Source organism: Sylvia atricapilla, chromosome 5 (assembly GCF_009819655.1).
Source record: "Sylvia atricapilla isolate bSylAtr1 chromosome 5, bSylAtr1.pri, whole genome shotgun sequence".
NCBI lineage: Eukaryota > Metazoa > Chordata > Aves > Passeriformes > Sylviidae > Sylvia > Sylvia atricapilla.
Genome location: NC_089144.1, coordinates 67,215,761 through 67,238,918, shown reverse-complemented (window position 1 = coordinate 67,238,918; position 23,158 = coordinate 67,215,761). Strand labels below are relative to the sequence as shown.

At 36.4% G+C, this 23,158-nt stretch overlaps 1 protein-coding gene across 1 annotated transcript in view; it reads left to right on the top strand.

Annotated features, from left to right (window-relative positions):
• The window catches only part of IGF1 (insulin like growth factor 1), a 48,097-nt gene that overhangs the window by 22,772 nt on the left and 2,167 nt on the right, over positions 1 to 23,158 (top strand). Inside the window, exon 3 of the mRNA XM_066319945.1 lies at positions 16,832 to 17,013. Coding sequence (XP_066176042.1) covers positions 16,832 to 17,013 — 182 coding nt within the window. The remainder of the gene's footprint in view (positions 1 to 16,831; positions 17,014 to 23,158) is intronic.

The window sequence follows — 23,158 nt, the reverse complement described above, 5'->3', positions numbered from 1 at the left end:
TTCAGCAGAAGCAGATGTAGGGCTGACTGCACAATGAACAAAAAGAATACTTTGAGAAGAAAATGACAGCAAAGACATAAGCCCAGTTTACAGTTTATCTGTAAACATCCTTGCCTATCACCTTGATGCTAACTTTCTAATATTACCCTCCTCATCTGAAGACCAGTGCAAAGCTTCAATAATTTGAAGGAACCTCATTTTTTCACGTTTGCATCAGATTTCTCTTCTAAAGAAATTGGTGCAGTGTTTCAATTTCATTTTACTTTAGGGTGTAAGTTCTGAGTCATCACCATTTAATTTTCTCCAAGCCTCCAGCTCGTGTTTTCTGTTTTTCTTCCTGGATGTGTCATAACAACTAAATTATACCACCCCAGTAAAATGGTGAAGCCTAGCACACATCTGCCAGCAGCAAAATACTAAATACTGTGCTCTCACTCTAATTCCCCACATTCCACTTTTCACACTTCCTTCGCATCCTCTCAATAAAGTGGTAGAGCCTAGTAAGCAATTTCTTTTATTTTCCACAACATTCTGCCAATAAATCAAAATAACTACCTCAGAGAAGAGCACACTTGCCTTGCATGCTCTTTTCCCAGTCCCATTTCTATCAGTATTCTCATGAGGTTAATTTTCTGAAGTCAGTGACTTCTCTGTAGTTAGGACATCTGTCAGTTCCGGGTCAATACTGTGCTGATGAGCTGTGAAGGCATTATTTTTCAGAATTGCTAAGTAATTTTGACTTGGAAAAATCACTTGAGAAAAGTTTTACTCTTTCAAATTTAATAGAAACTCTGGTCAAAAGTTTCCAGTATTCTTAATGTAGAAACAACAGGGTAAAAAAGCCTTATTCTGAGTTTTGAGATATCCATCATGAATTTAAAGGAGTCAATATTCTAGTATATTTCTTTTAAAAACACTCATTATACAACAGAATTGGATCAAGGAGAAAAGAAGGTGAGAATTAGCAATAAGAGAAAGGTGTTACAGAAAAGGCAGAAAAACCTCATCTAGAAAGAGGTGAAAACGATGAATCAGAAGAAGATATAATTTAAGACAGAGGAGCCTTTAAAAGTTGCTAACAAAGTTCTGTGTTTGGCAGCTACCTTACCTGAACTAGGACTTTGACTCCTTTGAGGGTGAATCATGTTTGAACCAGGTTTCAAGGGCAGTTCTCCTCTCACCAACGCACAGCAAATGCAACCTTGTCACATTTTTCTTACCAGATCTGGGTTGGGCCGTGACTGCCGCGTGCAGCAGCCATTCAATGTCAGTGGACAGATACATAAATATCGATTTTGCAGTCCTGGTTATTGCAGATTGTGAAGCATTTCTAGAGAAACACTCACACCAAGCCACCTGGCCACAAAGCAGCCACACCTTGTTTAGCTTCAAACACCAGTTGACTCCAAGAAAAATGTCTTGAAGAGAAACCTCACGTCAATGTTCAGATGGGGAAATGTCAATATCTGACAGCAGGTTCACCCGTGGTAGCCGTAACAAATTATAGCAGCTATGCTAAACAGCAGGAAAGTTTCTAGACAACAACTCCTTGAAATTATCATGAGAGGAGTACAACAAGAAAAATATCTGAACCAAAGTAATCTCCAGGGGGCTTGGAACCAGATGATCTTTAAGGTCCTTTCCAACCCAAACGATGATTCCTTTCTGCCTCTTCCCCAAGCTCCACCTTCACATGGTGGAAGCAGAAAGGTTATTCAGTAAAACAGGCCTACACTTCAGGGAAGAGTGGGTTATATTTCAACTGGGCTAAAATCATACAGCTTCTAATCTTACTGTCAGAAATGACTCAATAGTTTTAGCTGCACCTTTTTCTTTCCAACTCCTCTACAAGAAGAAAACAAAATGCCTCATGAACCCATAGAATATGCTCAATTCACAAAACCTGAAACTCAGACAGTTAAGGTTTGGTTAAGTTAAAACAGCAATAAGGCAGAGATTAAAATTAGAAAATGTCAGGCAATCTGAAGATTAGGTGTCATTACCTGCTCCAACAATTAGTGGCAACATCACCATGCCAAACAACCACAATTCATGTGTGTGATTACCAAACTTTGTGTTCTGTTGCTCAGTTGATTATACTGGATATTTAGTTTGCTTTTGCAGAAGTATTTAATTCTTAAACACTTATATGCACTTTGTGCAATAACTCAGGATGAATTGTTCTTTAGGGACTGGGCTGCCCCCCACTGACTCTAGTCTGAGCTATAGCAGATGCCATATAGCCCAACCAGAAGAGCTAACTCTTCATCTTCCTTTTTATTCATCCACTAAATACAACTTAATGTAATTGTGCCAGAACAATGAGACAATAATGAAAGAATTGTCCATGAAGAACTCTGGTGAGTTTTCAGCAATTTCTGTAAGGAAATGAGTCAAAATGAACCTGAGCAAGATGCATGATATGGTCAAATAATATCTATTTTCTTTTGATTAAAAGGAAAGAACAAGTATCCTGTCACTGATACTCTCTCTTGATACAGTATGGTGTCTAACGTGAAAGTTTAAAATGTGAAATAATAAATTAAAATATCTGTTCTATTAGGACACAAGTACTCAATAACTACTTCCAACTTCAACACAAAATTTTAACAATATTTTGAGGTTTTAAAGACTTCATTTTTAGCAGTTTTACAGCATATCACTTTGAAAGTCCTTGTGGATACTTGCCAGATGTGATACAGTGGTAAAGGAACTCCACAGCAGAGAGCTTATTTATCCTTAGATCACCCCACTCTTTTCCTTTCCAAGCAGAGAAATAATTTCTGAACTTCCTAACGATCTTGCAAGATAAACATTGAAAATTAGTAGAGCTAGAAATTACTATATTAAAAGGAGCATTATATTCTTTAAATCTAGTGCTAAGAACATAAACCTTTTCTAAGTCCTACTTATCGGTGCAGTGACGTCATCCTGGAGTAGGAGAAAGATAATCTTCCCAGTTGCTGCATTATTGAAGAATAGCAAGGAGTCCTGACAGACGTGCTGCATGGATGTTTAAATGCAACCAGCACTGAACAGCCTTTTACATAGCATGGAACACGTTGTGCATATTAAAACCCATGTGCTGTTTTCTTTATTTCTGGCATCCTTTCTCCCTACAACACAGGAACATGTTCCAAGCACTTTTTTCAGTGCTTTGTCTCTGCTCTTTGCCTTCACTCCACCAGCTGTCACTCCAGTGACATTTCCCAAGCATGAAGCTGACAAAGAGCAGGGCTTAAGTGCCGAAGCTGTGGAAAACAGTAGCGATGTTTTAAAATACCAACACAACTCAGTGTTTTGGGAACAATTTCCACTATTGTTACTTGAATAGCCTCTCACACGGAGGAGAATTCAGTTATTTTAGAAAATTAAAATGTTACTGAACTATAGCACAAAACTATTTTGTGAGTAAATTTCAGGTCTTTCTGCCATAATATTCCATTTAATAAGACATTAAGAAAGCCCAATCTGATTAATACTAAGAAATTTCTGTATAGAAAATTAAGAAAACTATTACTACTGGACAGATAACAGTGAAAAAGAGGACAGAGAACAGAGAACAGGACAGTTATTTGAGAAGTGTTTTGCCTCCTGATTTACACATCTTCCCTACCAACTTAGTTTTCAAATTTTAGAACTGTATTTACAGGCCAAAAATGATCTGAAATTCTAGTCTAAAAAAAGGTCAAGAGTAGCTATCACATGGGGATGCCATCTTCCAACAGTTAAGCTTTCTTCTAATTTTCTAGTTTTTTTCTGTCATCTGACCCACTGCAGTCCAAAATACAAATACTGACAGTAAAGACTACTGCTACATGGAAAGTTAGCACAAGCATTTTTCTCAACCTGTAAAAACACTGGTCCCCAGTACTGCAATTAAATCAACTCCTCCACTCCAAAGGAAGAAGGACAAGTCCCCATGATTTTCAATAGACTCCAACAATCTTACCTAATTCTAGGAAACATTCAAGGTAAGATTTCCAGTTTATCAGCTGGCTTGATTGTGACATTTATTACTCTCATGAGTAGCTTTAGGCTCAACAGGGAGCAAATCTCAACTTCTCTTTTGTTCAGAAGTAGTTCTGTAGTGTTTCTGTTCTTCCCACCTTATCGGGAAAGAAGGAGAGAAAATTATCACAGGCCATTCTGACACTACTCGTGAGGTGACAGTGTTACAATCTGGAGAAGCAATTTCTGTGAGAAAGACACAGGAGCCTGTTATGTCCTGAAATGCAGGCAAACCCTTCCACTGCATTGTGTTTTCCTTCCTCTGACTTGTAGGTGCTGCCACACTGCTAAGCAAGTGTGAAGGACCCCTCTAGTGTGAATAAAAAATGGACCTGCAGTCCATAATTTGCACTCAAATAACACAGGAGAACAATGACTACAAACAATGTCACTGCCAATTTTCAGGCATTTCAACAGCACACACTGCCCAGGAGGATTCAACAATTACAAAGCCTCCTGGATCTCAACCCTGAAGTCAAACAAACAAGCAAACAAACATGTCACAATGCATTTTCAGGGCTAATGTATGACTGACCATAAAGACAGCCTTAATTGAAAAAAGGATCTTAAAAACTCAAGAATAATGCAGAAATAAACTTCAGCCCTTGTCAGATAAATATTTTAACTATTTCAATAGACGGTGACCTTAAGAACAATTGATATGAACCATTTAAAGGACAGAAAGCCTTTTCTTAAACCTTATGTACTAGGATAAAATTTATCAGTTATCACAGAATCACTCAAATCTTCCAGAGACATAGCCAGTCTGCACTATAATATAACCATATCCAGGAGATTCCAGTGCTCAGATCTATTTGTAAGTGGTAGTATGGCAAAAGGTCACAGCCACGCAAGTAGAGAGAGACAGACACAAAGAGAGAAAGATATTCAGTCCCACACAGGTCCATAATATGCAGCTATTTCTGCATAAAAACCTTTTGGTTTATGCTTTGTATCACTAAGATTAGAAAAAAGAAAACCAGCAAGGGTGTTTTTTTTTATTGTCACCAATTCTAAATGAGACATACATTTAAATGTATCTGGTTTAAAGCAATACTGTTCTGAAGTTGCATAGAGAAAACCATATGCACTAATTTATTTTTTGTGGGTTTTGTCTTTAGAGTGATCACAGTTGATTGCATAGCAATCATTGCATAGTTTTATGATGCTGAATGGAAAGTCAAAACAACTATGAAGTTTAAATTGATAGCAATGTATTTAATGCCCTGCTGTCTAACTGCTAGAGGGATAAACAAAGAACACCTAGAATGCTGGAATGAGTTTAGGAAATTCACTAGAAAAGTTATGAAGTGGTATCAGAAGAAGTCAAGAAGGAACACATGAGAGACATAAGCAACAAACAGATGATAAGAAATTGCAAACAATTAAGCCAAATCACAAGAGATTCAGTTTAGGTAATCATTTAGAAAAAAAAGAAAGGAAAACTCAGACCCATTTTAGACAAGAAGAACTGTGAAAGTGACTTTATTGTACTTCCATTTAGGATTTTATCTGGATGCGGACATGAAACTTTTCTAAATTTTAAAAATGGGAAAAAAGAGTGAACATCCACTCTCACTAAACTTGCTGTACTTCTCACTTCAGGAGAGGCCACACAGCCTCCTTGGGTTATTTTTGCACCTCCTTTTCTGGCAAGCAGTGAGGAGTTTAGAAGAATTTAAAAGAAAAAAACAAGGGAAAAAATTAATCCAACTTTCCCAAACCACAAAAAATTCAATTTAATTCGGGATACATTTTGCCCAAAGTTTCAGTGAGAGCATTGGTCATATTTTATCCAAAAAATCACTCTTGATGGAAAGAACTCTAAAAGGTTTTGCTACAGAAGACCTAAAAGAAAGAAACATTGTACTGCTGGCATCTATATCCTCACTAAAACAGTATAAATACTAAGTGTGCAGGAGGTTGCAAGTTTTGTTGTTGTTGTTGTTGTTTTTTCAATGACATTTGAGTGGATAATGAAAAAGCTGATTTGGATATGTTATTAAATGAAAATCTCTTCAACTGCACATCTAAAATATCTGAAAAATTATTTAACCTCACCTGCACATTCTCCACTCCTTTAGGTGTACTAAATGAGATAGAAGAAGCAAAGATGAAAAATTACAAGGATTTTGGTGTTTAGGTGACTTTCTTGAGTGGAAACTTTGTTTTCTATGCTATTTGATCCAGTTTATGTACTGAATCAAGTAGTACTAGATATAACTGTAGAATTAACTACAATTAACTACTTAAGGCTAGTTATTTGAAAATATTTATGATCTTATTAAGTCAAATTCTGGGTACCAACAGGATATGCCTGAACATAATTTTCCTCTGTACATCTTAACTCTTAATTGGAATATTGGGTTCTTAATCTGAAATACAGCTAAGTAACTTGTAACCACAGAACTAAATATCTAAAGACTCACACCAAAGACATTCATACTGATGCCTATGTCCAAGACAAAACCAAGAATCTCTGCTTTCTGATGATCAAAAGATTTCTTCAAAGTCCTCCAGGTTCTGAGATTTATTAGCGTGTAAAGGAATAAAAAATGAGTGATAGTTGTTAAAGACCTGAGAATTAAAACAGGCTGTGATTTTTAATAACCAACATGGCAATAAAAAAGAGATCCTTTAGAAATGCATTTTATAGAAATTACTTGGTTCTACTTTCTCATTTGCTCTGATACCATGTAAGCCCTCCACTGGTCAATGATGCCTAAGACAAGTATTTTTCCACAATACTTTTTTTTTTTTTTTTTTTTCAATAACCACCATAGATCCTGAGCAGGGCTAGGCTCAAACTGATGAAATGGATGACATGATGTGAAAAACATTGGCCCAGCACAGGGAAAAACAATTTTGCAAAGTGCATCTAACAGTTTGGATATAGAGTCACAAATAAGATTGCACATTATAGCCCCTATGAAAAAAATTTAAAACTCTACACAATTTTAAGAATACTTATTCATCCTACTGTTTTTCTGCTGAATTAGATTCACTTGCTAGAATAATTGTGGATGCTGTGGCTCAAAAAAAGTCAGTGTGTACCTAAAATTTGAAGGCCAGATCAACATTGCCACAGCCCTTTTAAAGTTTATAGTATTCCCATATGACCCAGAGAAGAAGCCTAATGAAGCAAAAGGACAGCAGGATTGCAAAATAAGAGAAGCCATTCAAAAAACATCTTTAACTGATGCAAAAGTTTCAGTCATTAATCAAACTTAAACAAGTTGGAAAGGAAATAATAAAAGAAAGGAATAATTCTGGTTACTTAGAAAAACTTCTCTTTTAATGGAAATTAACTTTTAAAACCTTTGAACTTCCCTGAAAAGGCCACTGAAATTTAGCAAGTGAGAACTGAAAAAAAATTTACTCAAACTACATTCCCTTTCAAAACCCATGACCGCAGAGGGCATTGTCAGCCTCATAAAAGAAGGATTGCATCCTCTTTGTTTCATAAAACAGCTTCACAGCTTACAAGCACTTCCATTCTCAAGGATTCTGCAGAAACTGTAGTTTGGTATTTAAGGTGTTACACTGGAACCAATTTCTCCCTGCACTATAACAGTGTTCCTTTATAATCTCCCTGCATGTCTTCACCAATAATAAGGTGAGCTGGAAGGACAAGGAGAGCAACCATAGTTTCATCTGTTATTCATCACTGAGTTCTTTTGCTCTTTGTTCCTTTCACTAGAATTGATTCTCCTAGCTCCTGCTCGCAAAACTAAACCACTAAAGGATGGAGCTACAACTGGTAGAAAACCAGTGTGAGTGAAAGATGAATCAAAAGGAACAATATTTTAGCTAGTTTTAGTTCTGATTTTGCTTCCAGCCACAACACACTGTCCCTTTCTCATTCCAGTGACCTCATCCTCACTCCCTAATGACTTTGTACTCCTCTGGAAAGTTTCAGTTTTCTTTTATCTCCTTTGACAAATTTACAGGAGCATCATGACCTCAAATGGATGTTTCATTTCAAGATTATATTTTTACATGTTCTACTGACTCAAAAACACTGTTAAAGAAAGACAGGTATATAGTTAAAGCCTGGTGCTTCTGTCGATCTAGGTTCAGATCCCAGCACTGACACGGCCTTCTCCAGTGCTAATAATTGATAGTTAGATTCCATAAATATTACTTAAATTAAGTTCTTATTTTTCTCTGCAAAGAGCTCTTGTAATTTAGGATACAGTACTGTTTAGCATCAGAGAAGATAAAAGAATCTGTCTCCTAACCTATCTGTTTTAATTTCCCTTCTGAATGTAGTGGTTAATTTGTACTTTCTAATCAGGAACCTTGCAGGTCAGTCTTCATAAGTAAAAGCATCCGAATAAGACAAAAGCAGCAGGCAACAAAAAATAATTTTTCTGGGAAATTATTCACATCTAAAGTGTTGGCTGTAAGGAAAGCTACACGCTGGACTTTCACCAAAAGCATTCAGTCATCTGACTGTGCTTAAAGTGACTTTTGGAGTAATTATTGTAATTGTACAGAAAGGTTCAATAACTGAAAGTCTAAAGAAGATTCAGGACTTCATAGGTAACAAAACTGAATCTTGTTTATTATTCCTTAGGCTCTGTTCCTGCATATCATTGTACAAGGCTGGTGCTTTTCACTGGCAAAGCCTTGGCAATGATATGGGATCTTACTAGACAGAGTTTAGAGCAAACCCACTAAAGTTAATGGTGTCACTGAGGAGTGAGCCAGGCCCTTACTGGCCTTACCTTCTCTCCCCCTCCTACTTTCTCTTCTATTGCCACACCTACAGAACCATTAAGGTTGGAAAAGAACTTCAAGGTCATTGAGTCCAGCCTTTGATTGAACACCATCTTGCCCAATAAACCATATCACAAAGTGCTGACAGGCTTTTTGAGCACTTCAAGGGGTGGTGACTCAGCCACTCCCCTGATCAGCCTGTTCCAACACTTGACCAGCCTTTTAGTGAAGAAAATTTTCCTGATATCCCACCTGAACCTCCCTTGGCACTACTTGAGGCCATTTCCCCTTTTCCTACCACTTTTTACTTGGAAGAAGTAAAACTCAACCAACCCTCATCTCACAACAGCCTCCTGGTTGTAGAGAGTCATAAGGTCTCCCCTGAGCCTCATTTTCTCCAGGCTAAACAAACCCAGCTCCTTCAGCTGCTCCTCATCAGACTTGTGCTCCAGACCCTTCACAATCACTGCCCTGCTCCTGCTGGCCACACTGTTGCTGATACAGGCCAGGATGTCACTGGCCTTCCTGGTCACCTGGGCACACACTGGCACATGTTCAGCTGCTGTCAACCAGTACTTCTTTCTAATAAGGGAAAGAAAATTGTCTACCTCTCTGGTAGGTGACATTGGCCTGTGCTCACCTACTTATCCTCCTATAATGACTATTCCATTGAAATAAAGATTAAAATTGTAATGTGCGTCCAAGCATTCCTGAACAATGGCAAATGTATTAGATGGGACTTGGAACAGCCATTCCCACTTCTGCCTCTAATCAGATGATGATACCAAAATGCAAGAGCAAGAGTACCATGTTTGTCATTTGCTATTTGCTTTCATTTCTCAGTGTACAGCTGAAATTTCTGATTACAAAGTGCAAAGCAATGTACTGCTTGTTATGGGGTCAGTGGCATTAACCACATACCAGCCATTCTGCTTCACACTATACATCTGTTCTCTTCTTCTTACCTTCTATAAGGAATCTCATCACATCCATTCCCTGCAATCTCTTTAGATGTCTCTAAGACAATATTTACTTATTGAACGGTAAGGTTGGAAGAAAAAGCAAGTGTTCAACACCAGCATGTTGAAAAGCCTACTAAGGACAATGGAAAATTTTCCATTGATTTTAGTAGACTTTGGATCAGGTTATATATAAGTAACTTCTGGCATCTGATTCATCAAGACATAATCCTGACTGCACTAAAATATTTACCAGTGACTTTGGCAAAGCTACAATTTCACCCAGTTACAGGATTTCATTGTTATTAGTTTGATAATCCAAATAGAATGCAGTTTTACATTGGCTTGAAATAAGAAGGAAATGAAAAGTTCTATCATAACTGTGCCTACTTCCATCACACACAAGGGTAAGCAGTAATTATTTCCTGTGAGAGCACGCATAAGAAGGGGAGAGGATGTATTTTCATGAAGAATGGATATCTATATTATCATTGCCCTACTCAATGGGCTTTAAGGGGCAATATTCAGACGTAACAATGACCTACTGGCTTCTAATTATCTTGTCTTAAACCCTGATCAACCTGGTTATTCTTGCAATAGTGAATTTCTCTTCAGCAAAGCATTTCCCTTGCCAAAGTATATATTTTTTGGCAGCATCTGGCACTTTCCAGGCCTGGAATCTGATGTAGGCTTGCAAATTGTGCTAGGTCGGCAAGGTTTTCACCCTCCAGAGCACTGAACTGGTGTGAAAATAAGAAAATTGTTTCCCATTCCTTTTTCCAGTTTTTTTTCCCCCTCAAAAATATCTAAGCACTGAAATTCCCACTTCGTATCCCAGCACAACACTCAAAAATATAGCACTTTCTCTTCACACATTGCAAATAGCTTGGGAATTACTCTGTGAAGCATAATGGCTCTATCATATGCTTAATACACTTGGTGGCCTCCAAAACAGCTATTCCATAGCAAGGGCAGAGGACAGCAGTCCTGTATGTGAGAGGAAAATGTTACAAGTGCTGTACTTTGGAAATCAGTTTATGGGAAGAGAAGAATTCCTTCCCAATTCTACAATGAAGGAAAAAAAATGTTTCTGAAAGGATATTTCTAGAAGAAAAAAAAAAATTCAACTATGTGACAGACTAAATGAAGACAGTCATACAAATTACAAATTAAGATCATCTGGAATAAAGCTACTCTTATCTCGCTGACCTTAAAGAAGTGAAATAGTTATTTTACTCTACATTTGAAATATCAAAGAGCTATCTTCTTTTCAAAAGGTGAAGTTAATAAGTCTCCCTTATTCAGGCAAGACACTATGTGACACCTTGATAGATTTCTCTTACAGATCAATACTGAGTGTCCATGATTTCGCAGTCTTACTTGCCTAGGACTTCAGAGCCAAGAGCAAACATCATCTTGCTTTGGACTCAGTAGTTAATACAATCTAGTATTCCAAAAAACAGTAAACTGTAGTGCAATATCTCAATATTAACAAATGCAGATGCTTTCATAAAGATTTTACTTGTGCATACTGATAAAGCTTATCCTCCATTCTCATGCATATTAAATTAGATTTCAGAGCTAGGGCATCCATTCATTGAGCATTTATAAATGCTAATATATGCTCATTTGATGAATACAAACAAAAATCAGTCTAAGCATAACAATTTTTTGCATTAACAAAACATTGACGGAAAATGGAAACTAAATATTAAATATTGTCACTTCAAAATACATGCAACTTATTTACATGAAAATCAGATTGCCTGCTTTGCACATTTAAACCTTGAGGTATTTCTGGTAAGGGACTTAACAACAATCCCCAAGACTTGTTATTTGCTTGTTTATTTGCTTGCTTGTTTGTTTGAACACTTTTTAGGAGTATCAAAACTCAGGCATTTCCTGCTGATGGAACATTGACTCAAAATTTTTCAAATACAGATCAGAAATTCCAGAGCATCCTCACAAAGTATTATCAATATAACACTAATCCATTTCTTCAATTACAAGGAGATGAAAAGTGATATCAACAGTCTTTTGTTTTGTATATGCAGGCATTTATAAGGCAAAAACATACAGTACTAGAGTAACATACAGAATGTAGTCAGAGGTTCATAATTAAACAGCACACTGGCTGGCGTGTTCTTAAGAAAAAACTGTCATTATATTTAATTGTTAAATTGGAAATGAAAGAGAATGGCTTTTACTCCACCGGAGGCACACATTCTGTAATTTAGGACAAATAGTTTTCAATTTAATTCATTTTCCTTCAGTAAGTTTCCTAGGAGCAGCTGTGCATATATGCTAAGACTAGATCAATTAGTTTTATCTGTACTTGGTGAAAGAACACTGTTTCCTTCAGAGGAGAAGAATAAACTTAATTTTAAGCAAAGCATTCAATACAGGAATAATTCACTCTCCATACACACCTGCCTGTTGACTTCACTATCTTAAACTAGATCCCTAATTTTCAGAGACCAAGATGGATCTCAAACTCAGCATCCTTGGCCTTCTGTGCCACCATGAGGCACACAGCACACGCAACTCAAAACCTCTCCAACCACTAACTCCCAGCCTGGATCTAGCACACAGGATGTGCTTGTTCAATTACTGTCCTGTAATAAAGCACCACAGACTTTCAACCTGTTGTGCAGGCCACAGGAAAATCCTGTCTGACTGACTTGCTGCCTTACAGAATATTCCCATACATCCTGATACTGCAAGCTGCTGTCAATGCTTCCAAATTGTACCTTACCACGACGTTTTGACGGAAACATTTTGAGTTTCTTGCTACAAGACTACAGCACTCTAATAGATCAATGGCCTTTCACCATGCTTTAAAAGCTGCAGTTGCACCTGAAGATTGACTCTAATACTAGATTAGGATGAAGTCCACTGTTTTTCAGATTTGTGATATATTTCAAAATTAGAGTTTACATGGTACTATTGAGTTCTACTGCTTGGCTAAAAAAAGACATAACAGCAAATACAAAAGTCACATTGAAGTCCCAGGACACATAACCCCAGTTCTTTCCTAGAGTAGATTAGCTTTGTATTTATCCTGGGCTATTTCTCATGTAATTTCTAATTTTAATACTACTACAGTAGGTTATGATTCTACACAGAATGCCTAGATAACTTGACATCTGAAACTTCTGTAGTCCCACCTACACCAGTTCTTCTCACACTGAAACCACTGGCAGAGCAGAACCAGTGGCAGTAACAGTAGGATGTTTTGGAGGCATGAGGAAGAAAAGACAGAAACCAAATAGAAACAAGTCCTGCTGAATTACTCCACTGACTTTGCATCATTTAAGGGGCAGAGCTGCTAGTGCAGAAGCCATCTGTTTAACTACTGAAATCCTATACCTTGGCCTGCTTCCAGAGGACATCACTGTGACTAGACTTTATACCTGCTTGTCACACACTGAAAGAAACATCCACAGATTTGATAGATTAAATAAGTGCCAAATATTCTATTAAGTAAACTTTGACCTACACGATATGAAATTCTTTTGAGCTAGCAACTGACAAAAAAGGAAAGAAACCTCCAAGGAATTCAGTGTACATCAGCAAAAAGGAATGCCTTGGACTGTTGTATGTCCACAGGCAGCACTTTGAAGGTTGAGTAAATATAAGAAACTTTTGATAACAGCTGGAAAGCAGGACTCAAATTATGTCAGAAAGATGAGAAAGAACTATATGGGTTTGCAGTATAGGGACACAGAAGGTGCAGTCCATATTGAATGCAACATCATTAGAAAAAAAAGGAGAAATTATATTAAAAATGTAGAACTACCAGACATTAATTTACCAATATGGATTTTTGTCTAGAAAGTAACTGAAGTGCTTAGTTATGTCAGTCCCTAGGTAGGAGAGCACTCAGGCATGCACTCACTGTTTAATATGTGATTTAATCCAACACACCACATAGGAGCTTGAACATTTGCCTAGATCTAAGTGCATCCTTTGGTAACTTGATGAACTGGGGCCATCTGATCTTGCAGTCCTGCCAGAACAGATGGGCCAAACAGTGATAACATCTGTAGAAGTGGTGGGATCTCCTTGTAATTCTTTATCTCATCTTTCTCTCTGATAGCATTTTTGTATACTGTAGCACTTAAGAGGTCAGCAGCAATTTAAAATCTATTGCTTTAAAATTACTTCAGTCATCAGATACTTCTCAATCATGACTGTGGATCATGATTACTGAAAAGGAGTATTTTTTCTGTTAATTTGCTCTCTCTATTGTACAGCACTTTAGGCAATATTACTTGCTACATCACACAAATTTTAAGCATACTTGATTGCTTAGGTCTTTTTGAAAGCCTTGGGAAAACATTTCCTGAAAGAAAAAATTCTGACTTCTCAATACTAATGTTATCTTTATATAAAGGATGAGCATTTATTATGCCATGTGATATATAATGCATGAATATTTAAGCCTACAAATAAGTTAATGTCATGTTTCATAGCTGACACCATCACTGATGTGATAGATTCCATTCCCAACTTGTTACATGTACCATGAAGGCTTTTTAAAGAGGTATTAGGTATGACATAATCCTTCATAAAACTATTGTTCTCTAAGAAAGAAAAATAACACATAGATACCTTTGGTTTGGCTAAACTAAAAATTATTTCAAAGTATTCTGAGATTTTCACCAGAACTCAGGATTTGTATCAATTATTTATGCATATTTATGACAGTGTGGAAATGCTGCTTCTGATTACTAAATAAACCAGGCAGCAAACATAGGTTAGTAAAGGTATTTTATCAACTTCATAAATGATTAAATTTGCACACTGAAGCATAAAATGAACAGAAGCTTTTAAGGTATGCTTGCTTTTGAAAAACCAACAGACTGATAAAAGAAAAGTTAACTGATCAGTTCTTGTATCTACAGTTCAGCTGGATCTTTTAGGAAGAGTCACACCTGCATATCCAGGAACAGAATTTGCCCTTCCATGCTTTAAATGGGAGCAAGACAAAACGTGGCACAGCTGTGGGTATACTGCAAAGTAGTAACATTCCACACTTTATCAGGAGTGCTACATTTTAAAAGTATTAGGCTAAAACAACCAGATTAACAGATTTCAAGAAAAATCTCCAAGGAAAAGCTTGCATTTCATGTTACAACTCAATGAAGGAAAATAGTCTGGGGGAAGAAAAAAAAAAAAAAAAAAAAAAAAAAAAAAAAAAAAAAAAAAAAAACACCCAAACTCCACATCTTAGTATTTATAATACTTTTCAGTGATACACATAAAAAAAACACACACATACAAACAGACAAACCAAAATATTAATCTACTGTGGCTTGCTGTACTGCTTAGCCTTATAAAACAAGTAATTTACCAGGCAATGTACAATACAGAGGCCCCAAGTGGATTGCAATATACTAAGTAAGCATTTTTTTTCTTTTTGTTTAATTTATAGTCCCTTGGGAAAAAAAAAAAAACAACAGACATTTAAAAAACCTGTTTTCTGAATTTACAAAGCTCATAGTTAGTTCATAACTGGCTGAGTTGCTGGCTAAAATGTGAGAGATAATGTACCACTAAGGGTCTTTTCATCTACTAATGTTCTAAGGCCTCAAGGGTTCTTCATCAGTGGATACATCTTTTAATCACACGGAACAGTAAACTGTAACGCTGTCTTTTCAAATTGACAGCTGCAGGACAAACACATGGATATCAACCTAGACTCCCTGTAAAAGCATTAGGGGCAATAATTTCCCAAAGAAAAACTGAATATTCATCTTTTTTGATATCCTTATCCTTTATTTAATATGATTAATTCTTAAAATGTAAACTCCTGCCAAACTCTATGAATAACAGATTTTTCATTTCAGTGATACAACTGAGAAGGAGAAAAGAAAAAAAAAAAAAAAAAAAGGCAAGAAAAGAAATTGGTAGAGCTGACTGAATTGAGTTACTTCATTTTTTGGCTCTTGGCACACTTCTCTTTTTTTTCCCCCCCCCCATATTTTTCAGTTCTTAACCAATGTGGATCATTCTGTAAATGGAAACATTTAATGCCGAAAATGTCAAAACAAAACACTTAATCTTTTCAGAATTTTACTGTCTAAAATAAAATTCTACCAGAATTTTAAAATAGATGTAGTCAGTAAGCAACTACTTACTTTTTGTGCATTTGCTGTTCCTTCGTTTCTAGTTAGTCATAACAGGGCAACTGCACATCTGACTTAGTTGTGTACAAACAATCGCAGGAAATAATGAGTCTTTAATCTCTGTATAGGACAGCAGAGAATTCAGCAGTTACTAAGGAAGTAATAAACTACAGCGGGGAAAAAGACAATATATAAGTGTTCAAGAGTTGTAGGAATAAAAATAAAAATACTGGCCTTTACTGGAGCTGAGTAAAAATTGCAAAACATTTGCCAATTGAGTATTTTCAATAGATGCCTGGCACAAATGCAAAGCACGTGAAAGCCATGCTATATCAGTCCCATTCCTTATTTTGTGCAAATCTATGGAATATAGAAATCTTCCACTTTCATCTCTTCCATCTACCTTCCCATTTACTTCCAGTTACATTGTTACTTTGATTCCTGCTTCCCACTTTTGAGATTGCAGATCTTACAGCCTGTGCAGTGGTACAGAGTATTTATTTCCCCTTTGGAACACACTTTGACTTCACACAGTACCTCGGTGTAGCCTTTTTTTATTAGGAAATACTTGTCTACAATACAGTTGTGATCTATGGTTTTTACACACTAGCTACCTCAGTTGGATCAATAATTAGTTTTTGTACAAAAGCTAAAAGGCAAATTTCCTTTGTAATATGTCTAAATGTCAGATTTCATCTTCCCCTCTCTCCATTTTTGAGGCTAATGCAGTTCTAGAAAATATTTTAATCATACTTTTCTAAGAAGTCATAGATTTGCTCAAATGCTTAAATAGCAACCACACACAGACAGAGACCAAAGCTGTCCATTTGCAGGAGTATCTGGAAAGGAATATTCAAAGAACAAGGTCTTAGAATAGATACACACAGGCAGCCTCTACAATGGTCATTGGTGATTCAGTTACCGTAATACATGTTAATAATATGACTGCTACTGAGACCTTTGCATTTCCCTTCTAACATAAAATCTTTCCCTTCATGTTTTGAATAGGTAAGCCCACAGGGTATGGATCCAGCAGTAGACGTTTACACCACAAGGGAATAGTGGATGAATGCTGCTTCCAGAGCTGCGACCTGAGGAGGCTGGAGATGTATTGTGCTCCAATAAAACCGCCCAAATCCGCACGGTCCGTACGCGCCCAGCGCCATACCGACATGCCAAAAGCACAAAAGGTAGGCCAGGCCAGGGAAAATTCACAACTAACTAACTAACTACCAATCAAACCAGACCAATTAAAAAACAACCAACCAAGAAAACCCTACTTATTTTAGGGAAGGGAAATTCTATCAAGGCTGGTAACATAGAAAACAATTGATGTGTTCTGCCCACTAGATTTAGCGGGACTTTGGAGAATAGTTGCCAAGGTGGGAAATAAGTGGGAAGTGGTGTGTTCCATCTCTTCTCTCAGAACACTGAATAAAACATGGAACTGCTTAACTAGTAGTTGCGAGGTCTTATCCTGCCATAGGGTTGTAAGTGACAAGTATCCACACCATCCAATCATAAATACCATCTAAGACTTCCTTCAAAAGAGAAACTAAACACTGAATGTTTAACAAGTCATGTATCCAGAATCCCTTTACTCAGCCTCCCCTTTTAGGCAGAGATAGAGTGAGTGATCAAGAAGGAACTCAGACATCCTGCTATTCATTTTACATTTAAATGAGCAAATTATTTTTCTTCATTATTTTTGCCCTTTTTTTAATCAGAACTAGATTAAATGGATAGTCACTGCAATCACTGCATACCTCATTTTAACTATTTAAAGTTCAATATGTATATTCTCCAAGCCACTTCCAATACTGATTGATAATATTTATATAGTTGCAGAGTTCTGAGTGTCCAGATTTTTGCTCCTCTGATACCAGATATACTGTACATAAATGTATCAACAGAGACTATAGTTCAGAAAACCTGTCTTAGACTAGGCTACAATTAAGCTCATGTTCAACTGTCTGCCGTTTGAGGTCTGAACATCTGTTTTACATATTATCTGTCTTCTGCTGTAAGTCTCCCATGATTTATTTTATTGCTGTTGACCCTGTCTGTCCTACACACATGTTGGCACCACTCCTGCAGTTATCTGAAAATTTTGCTTCCAAGACCTGGAACCAAAGATTTCATAGGAAGTCAGGAAACCAGTGCTGTATATTAAAATCCTTAATATCAACTTTATGAAAAGAACTACTGTAATCATTCCAGGATCTATTCTTTTCCATAAGTCAATCCATAGAATGGAATCCTTTCCCCCTTCTTCCTCAAGAGTTTTCCAAAAATCAGTGCCTGTATGATCCTTCCTGGGAAGTACCACCTTGAGATCTCAAGGGGCACACAGGGCAGCAAGGGAAGACTTCTTCAGGTGGAGCTCAACTGCAGACAAGAAATCCCTGCTTTGGGTTTATTTCTACCTGGGAACACAAACTTAATCCTTGCTGGAAAAGAAGAAAACAGGCTTGGCCAGGAATCTGTGTGCTCCTTCCCATGCTTGTTGCTAAGGCGATGGATAAAACACTGGAGTAAAGGAGACAACATACCTGCCAGCTCTTTGATGGATCTCCACACTACTTTCCTTGGAGGACTAAGGAATGTCGTCATCTTTAGGCAGCTGTCCTCTTCCTAGTTCAAAACACAGGCAGGAGTGCACTGTGTTTTTTTGCAGACAGGAAAGACCTTGTATCTTTCTGCAGCATCAGGGGAGGTAGCACTCGGGAGGGGTACTGGAAGAAGGAAACAAAAAAATAGAGGGAGTAATTGAGAGAGCATAGCTGCTGAAAAAATCATCCCAGAAATTAAAAAAAGGGAAAAAAAATCAAGAGGTGGAAAGGGCAGTAAAAGGACAATGAGGAGCACAAGAAGAAAAAAAAAAAAAAAAAAAAAAAAAAAAAAAAAAAAAAAAAGAGAGGAAAAAAAATGTGAGTCAAACAGATCAAAGAGGTCAAGAAGATGAAAAATATTGCAAAACTGAATGAACAAATGTGCATCACAAATAAATGATGGAATTTTGGAATTTTTAGAAAATGGGACAGAAAATTACATTAGAGACAAATTAATATTAAAGAAAACGCCTTTAAAGAAATGTGAAAATGAGCGTGTTGAACAGAATAAAAGAACAAATGCTTCTAAATTGGAACTTGGTAATAAAATAACAAATCCGATGGGAAATACAAACAAATTTTCATTTTTATCTGTGGATGGAGAAAATTAGATTGAGGAAATTAAAAAATAGAACAGGTAGGAGAAACTATTATTCAGATTTATGACAGATAAAAGAAAAGTACACTGGAGGGAAGAGAAGCAGAATTCAGTAGGAAAAACAGTTACATATTCTCATTTAATTTTTTTCTTTCTCTTTTCTTTTTGCAGTCAGTTGTACATGCCACCATTAAGGAAGGCAACTATATTCAAGCTTTTTTTGGAGAAACTCTCCCAAGATGAATGCATTTAGATAGTTCATAGTGTTGATATGCCACTGATTCTAACAAAAATAATAAATATACTTAAGTAAAATACTTTTGTTTAACAATTTGTTTCCCTCAATATGATATGTTATATATGAGATCGATATCTTATTCACAGAAAGTGTGAATATATAGACCTATGGTTATATATATACAGTCTCTTCAAAATTTTCATATTTAGATGCAAGATGTAAGGTAGGTCTAGGTGCAATATATAAGATTTGTAGTGATCTGTTCCTCTCAGATTTCACAGAGAATCAATTTCTTACGCATTTCATACATCTGATGATAGTCGTTGTTCAGCTTCCCCTCGTACTCTTTTAAAATGACAAATCTAGGATTTGGGGGTCTGTTTCAGTGTTTCTAGGGCTTAAGTAAGTGGCTTATTTCCCCAGTTCTTTGGGCAGATGGTTCCTGCTAGGCACAATTTGGTAGATTATCTTAGTTCAGTGGAGTAGGGATCTTCTTTTATTTACAGTTTCAATATGTTTGCTGGAAACATAATGGTTTCTCCCAGTTTTACACTATATTTAAAGTGCAAAACAAGAGCAAGGAGGGAAGTTTAAGTCCTGTCTTTGATGTCATGGTATGATCTAGCTTTTCTTCTTGTTCCTTTCTCTTTTGAAAAATGCTAAAAGTTTAGTCAATTACCTTTCAGTGAATAAAATTTTAACAGCAACTTGGAGAACTATTAAGTAGCTCTTTGAAAAACAACCACCTTACCAAAGGAAACAACTCAGCAATTTCCAAAACTACACATGAGGGAAGATTGTGGCCTTTTCTAATGAAGAAGTGTCACAAACAATGTCACAATGTTCTTATAAGTTCAAGATTACAAGGTACCTTGAAAATTACTACTGAATGTGAAGGCTGGTAAGGCTGATTGTGAAATCCAGTAAAAAAGAATCATACAATCACTTAGGTTGGAAAAGAACTCTAAGAACATTGAGTCCAGCCATTAACTCAGCACTGCCAAGTCCAAGAGTAAACCCTTTTGGAAGTGCCACATTTACATATATTTTAAATAACTCAAGGGATAATGACTCCACAACTTCCTTAGGAAGCCTTTTTCAGTGCTTGACAATGTTTTCTGTGAAATGTTTCCCTGCCACCCAATCTACACCAACCTTGGCATAACTTGAACTTGTTCATGAACATAGTGCCATGCCATGCCCTTGCAACCTGAGCAAAAGGGCAAGAGAGGTGCATATCTAGGCATAATTTTGCTCTTCCTCAGATTTACAGTCCTTTTTCTTCTTTAGGCCTTATATGTGAAAAATAAACATATATATATACACCAACAAAGTATGAATAGGAAGTGGATTTTCTCAAAAATACTGTTCATATTTTAGCTAATCTTCAAAATCTAAATAAATACTGAGTGGGACTAAGAGAAAGGGAAAAGACATTAGTATTTTTAGTTTAAGAAAATGCCATTGAGAAAATAGAAAAAGTATTGCATTATTTCTCATTAACTTATCTAAGACTGGCAGATTCTTTTGCAATTGGCTCAGTATCAACTCAGATACATTCATAGGCCAAAATATGCACCACGGCACCAATCCTAATTTCTGTTGAAGCCACGCCACGTTACCAAGCCAAAGAGTGAACTTTTAGGTGTAACAGATAGAAGGACTTGGCCTCAGAGAATTATTTTCTCCCACTGCTTGCTTTGAAGGCCTGTTTTTATGTCAGTGATCATACTGCCCATGGAATTAGAAAGCTTTTAAAGAGACCCCAGAGAATTCATGGGGAATTCATAGCTAAGGTATCCTGCCTGTTACTACAAACATTAGAATTTCCATTTATTACCAGTAAATCAGGGAACTTTCAATGCCAATATGAGGTTTGAATGTCTGCCCTAACAGGATAAGAATCCTGCTGCATGCTTCCCAATACTCCTCCATCTCAGTCAAAGGACCATTACCATCACACAGGTAGTTGTTATCCTAATGGTAATGATCCTTTATCTCCAAAGATCCATGCTGAAGGTGATGGGCTAGAAGTCTGTTTTGCTGCTCTTTAGCTGACTTGTACATTGCACATCTCTAATCTTAAAATTATGATTGTCTTTGTCTGGGTTTGAATATCAGTTCAGAGCAGTTTTATTTCTAATTACCTCCTTCTCAATGAGTTGAGAAACAACATAAACTTCTTTATACCAGTACAAATGCAGGTCTGAAAATCTAATTCACACGTTTTGGGGTCTGTTGTTTTTCCCCCAGTGGTCTCAGCATTTCATACATGAAAAAAATTGTGTTATGGGGGTCAAAGCATTTCATGCATGCTACAACCAGTACACTTATTGGTAGTTGTTTATCAAAATGCTGATTCTGGAGAAGGAAGTGTTCTAAAAGCAACCTGCCATCTTCCTTCAATTTCAAAGCTAGTCTATATAATGACAAACCTTTTTCCACCTACGTGTCAGTATTAAAATCTGTAAACTAAACACTCCCGCATCTTAGTACATACTTTATTTGAATTATAAAGCCATTTTAAAGTCAGACAACACCAGCAGCAGACAGAATTTATATTATCATTTGGGAAACATATTTAATTTTCAAGCTAAATATACTTTGAAAGTCACTGCAATGCAAAATGGCTGTTGTTAAAGGCTCTCACTGTCCATTTTATAGATCGAGAGTTTGTAATCTTTAATATATGACCTTTGGCAAAAAAAATGAAGCATATAGCTTTTGCTATATGCTGGTAAACTCTCTTCAAGGAGAAACACCTTGGGTCAGCACTGAGGAGAATATTTTGTTTTGTTGCTGTGTAGAAAAAAAAAAACCCTGGGCAAATGAGTAAAGAAATTCCTGTTTTCTTAGCTCATTGTAACCAATATAAGCACTTGTAGAATAAGGCAGGATCCTTAGTGTTGGCAGACTCCTGTGAAATGCTGCAATGATGATTTTAATGAACATCAGTGAAAATTTAAGCGTTCCCTGAGAATGAGCTCTTCAGGGTGAAAATTAAGGTATAACTTAGGAAAAAGTGAAGACAGCAAAGGTCATTTTGGAAAAGCTGGAAGAGAAGCAGGCAATGAAAAGTAAAATATATCTTAATTTAAGGATAAGCAGAATTCCGTTGACATTTCTGATTCTGTATTTGATTGATGCTATTCTACAGCACTATTAGCAAAACTAGATGAGGACAAGCCTTTTGAACTGTTCACAGGAACAGTGACTGGATGATTAATCTAGTCTATAATGGTGTGTTCCTAACAAAAAACATTTTTCATTATGACTATTTTGCTGTTAACAACTTTGGCTTGTCAGTGATGATAAATTCTAGTTTGGCTCAATGTTTTATACTTGGAGGTGGTATAATTAATTTAGCAATTACTGCTTAATTTTTGTTTTACATACTTAAATAATAATTCCTCTCATATCCATCAGAAGCCAATAAAAATCCAAGGAAAATGAATAAGCTCTCTCTGAGTTCCAGTTTTGTGATCCTTTGAAAGTTTCTGATTTGTTTTCTTTTTAATTAATTTCTGATTTTATTTTTAATTGATACTGGAGAAAAATGGAAAGGTTATCTGTATTTTCTATGGGAAATCACTAAAAAAACCCACAAAACCAATGCACCAAATCAGCTTTCATTTTATTTCTGTCCATTAGAAAGGCAAGAAAATGTTATTATCTTTTAAATTTTAGAGGCTCCTTATTCTTAGGGCTTAAATAACAGCTAACGCAGTGGTAGAGCTTTGTACACATGGCTGCGCCTTTTACAGAGGATTTTAATTTTATTTCTTGCTTTTCTTGGAAAAAACCCCATAATTTCACTTAACTAAGAATTTGACTTCTGATGAGTATTATAAACACAAAGAGTCAGCTTAATAATTCTGACTTTAGTC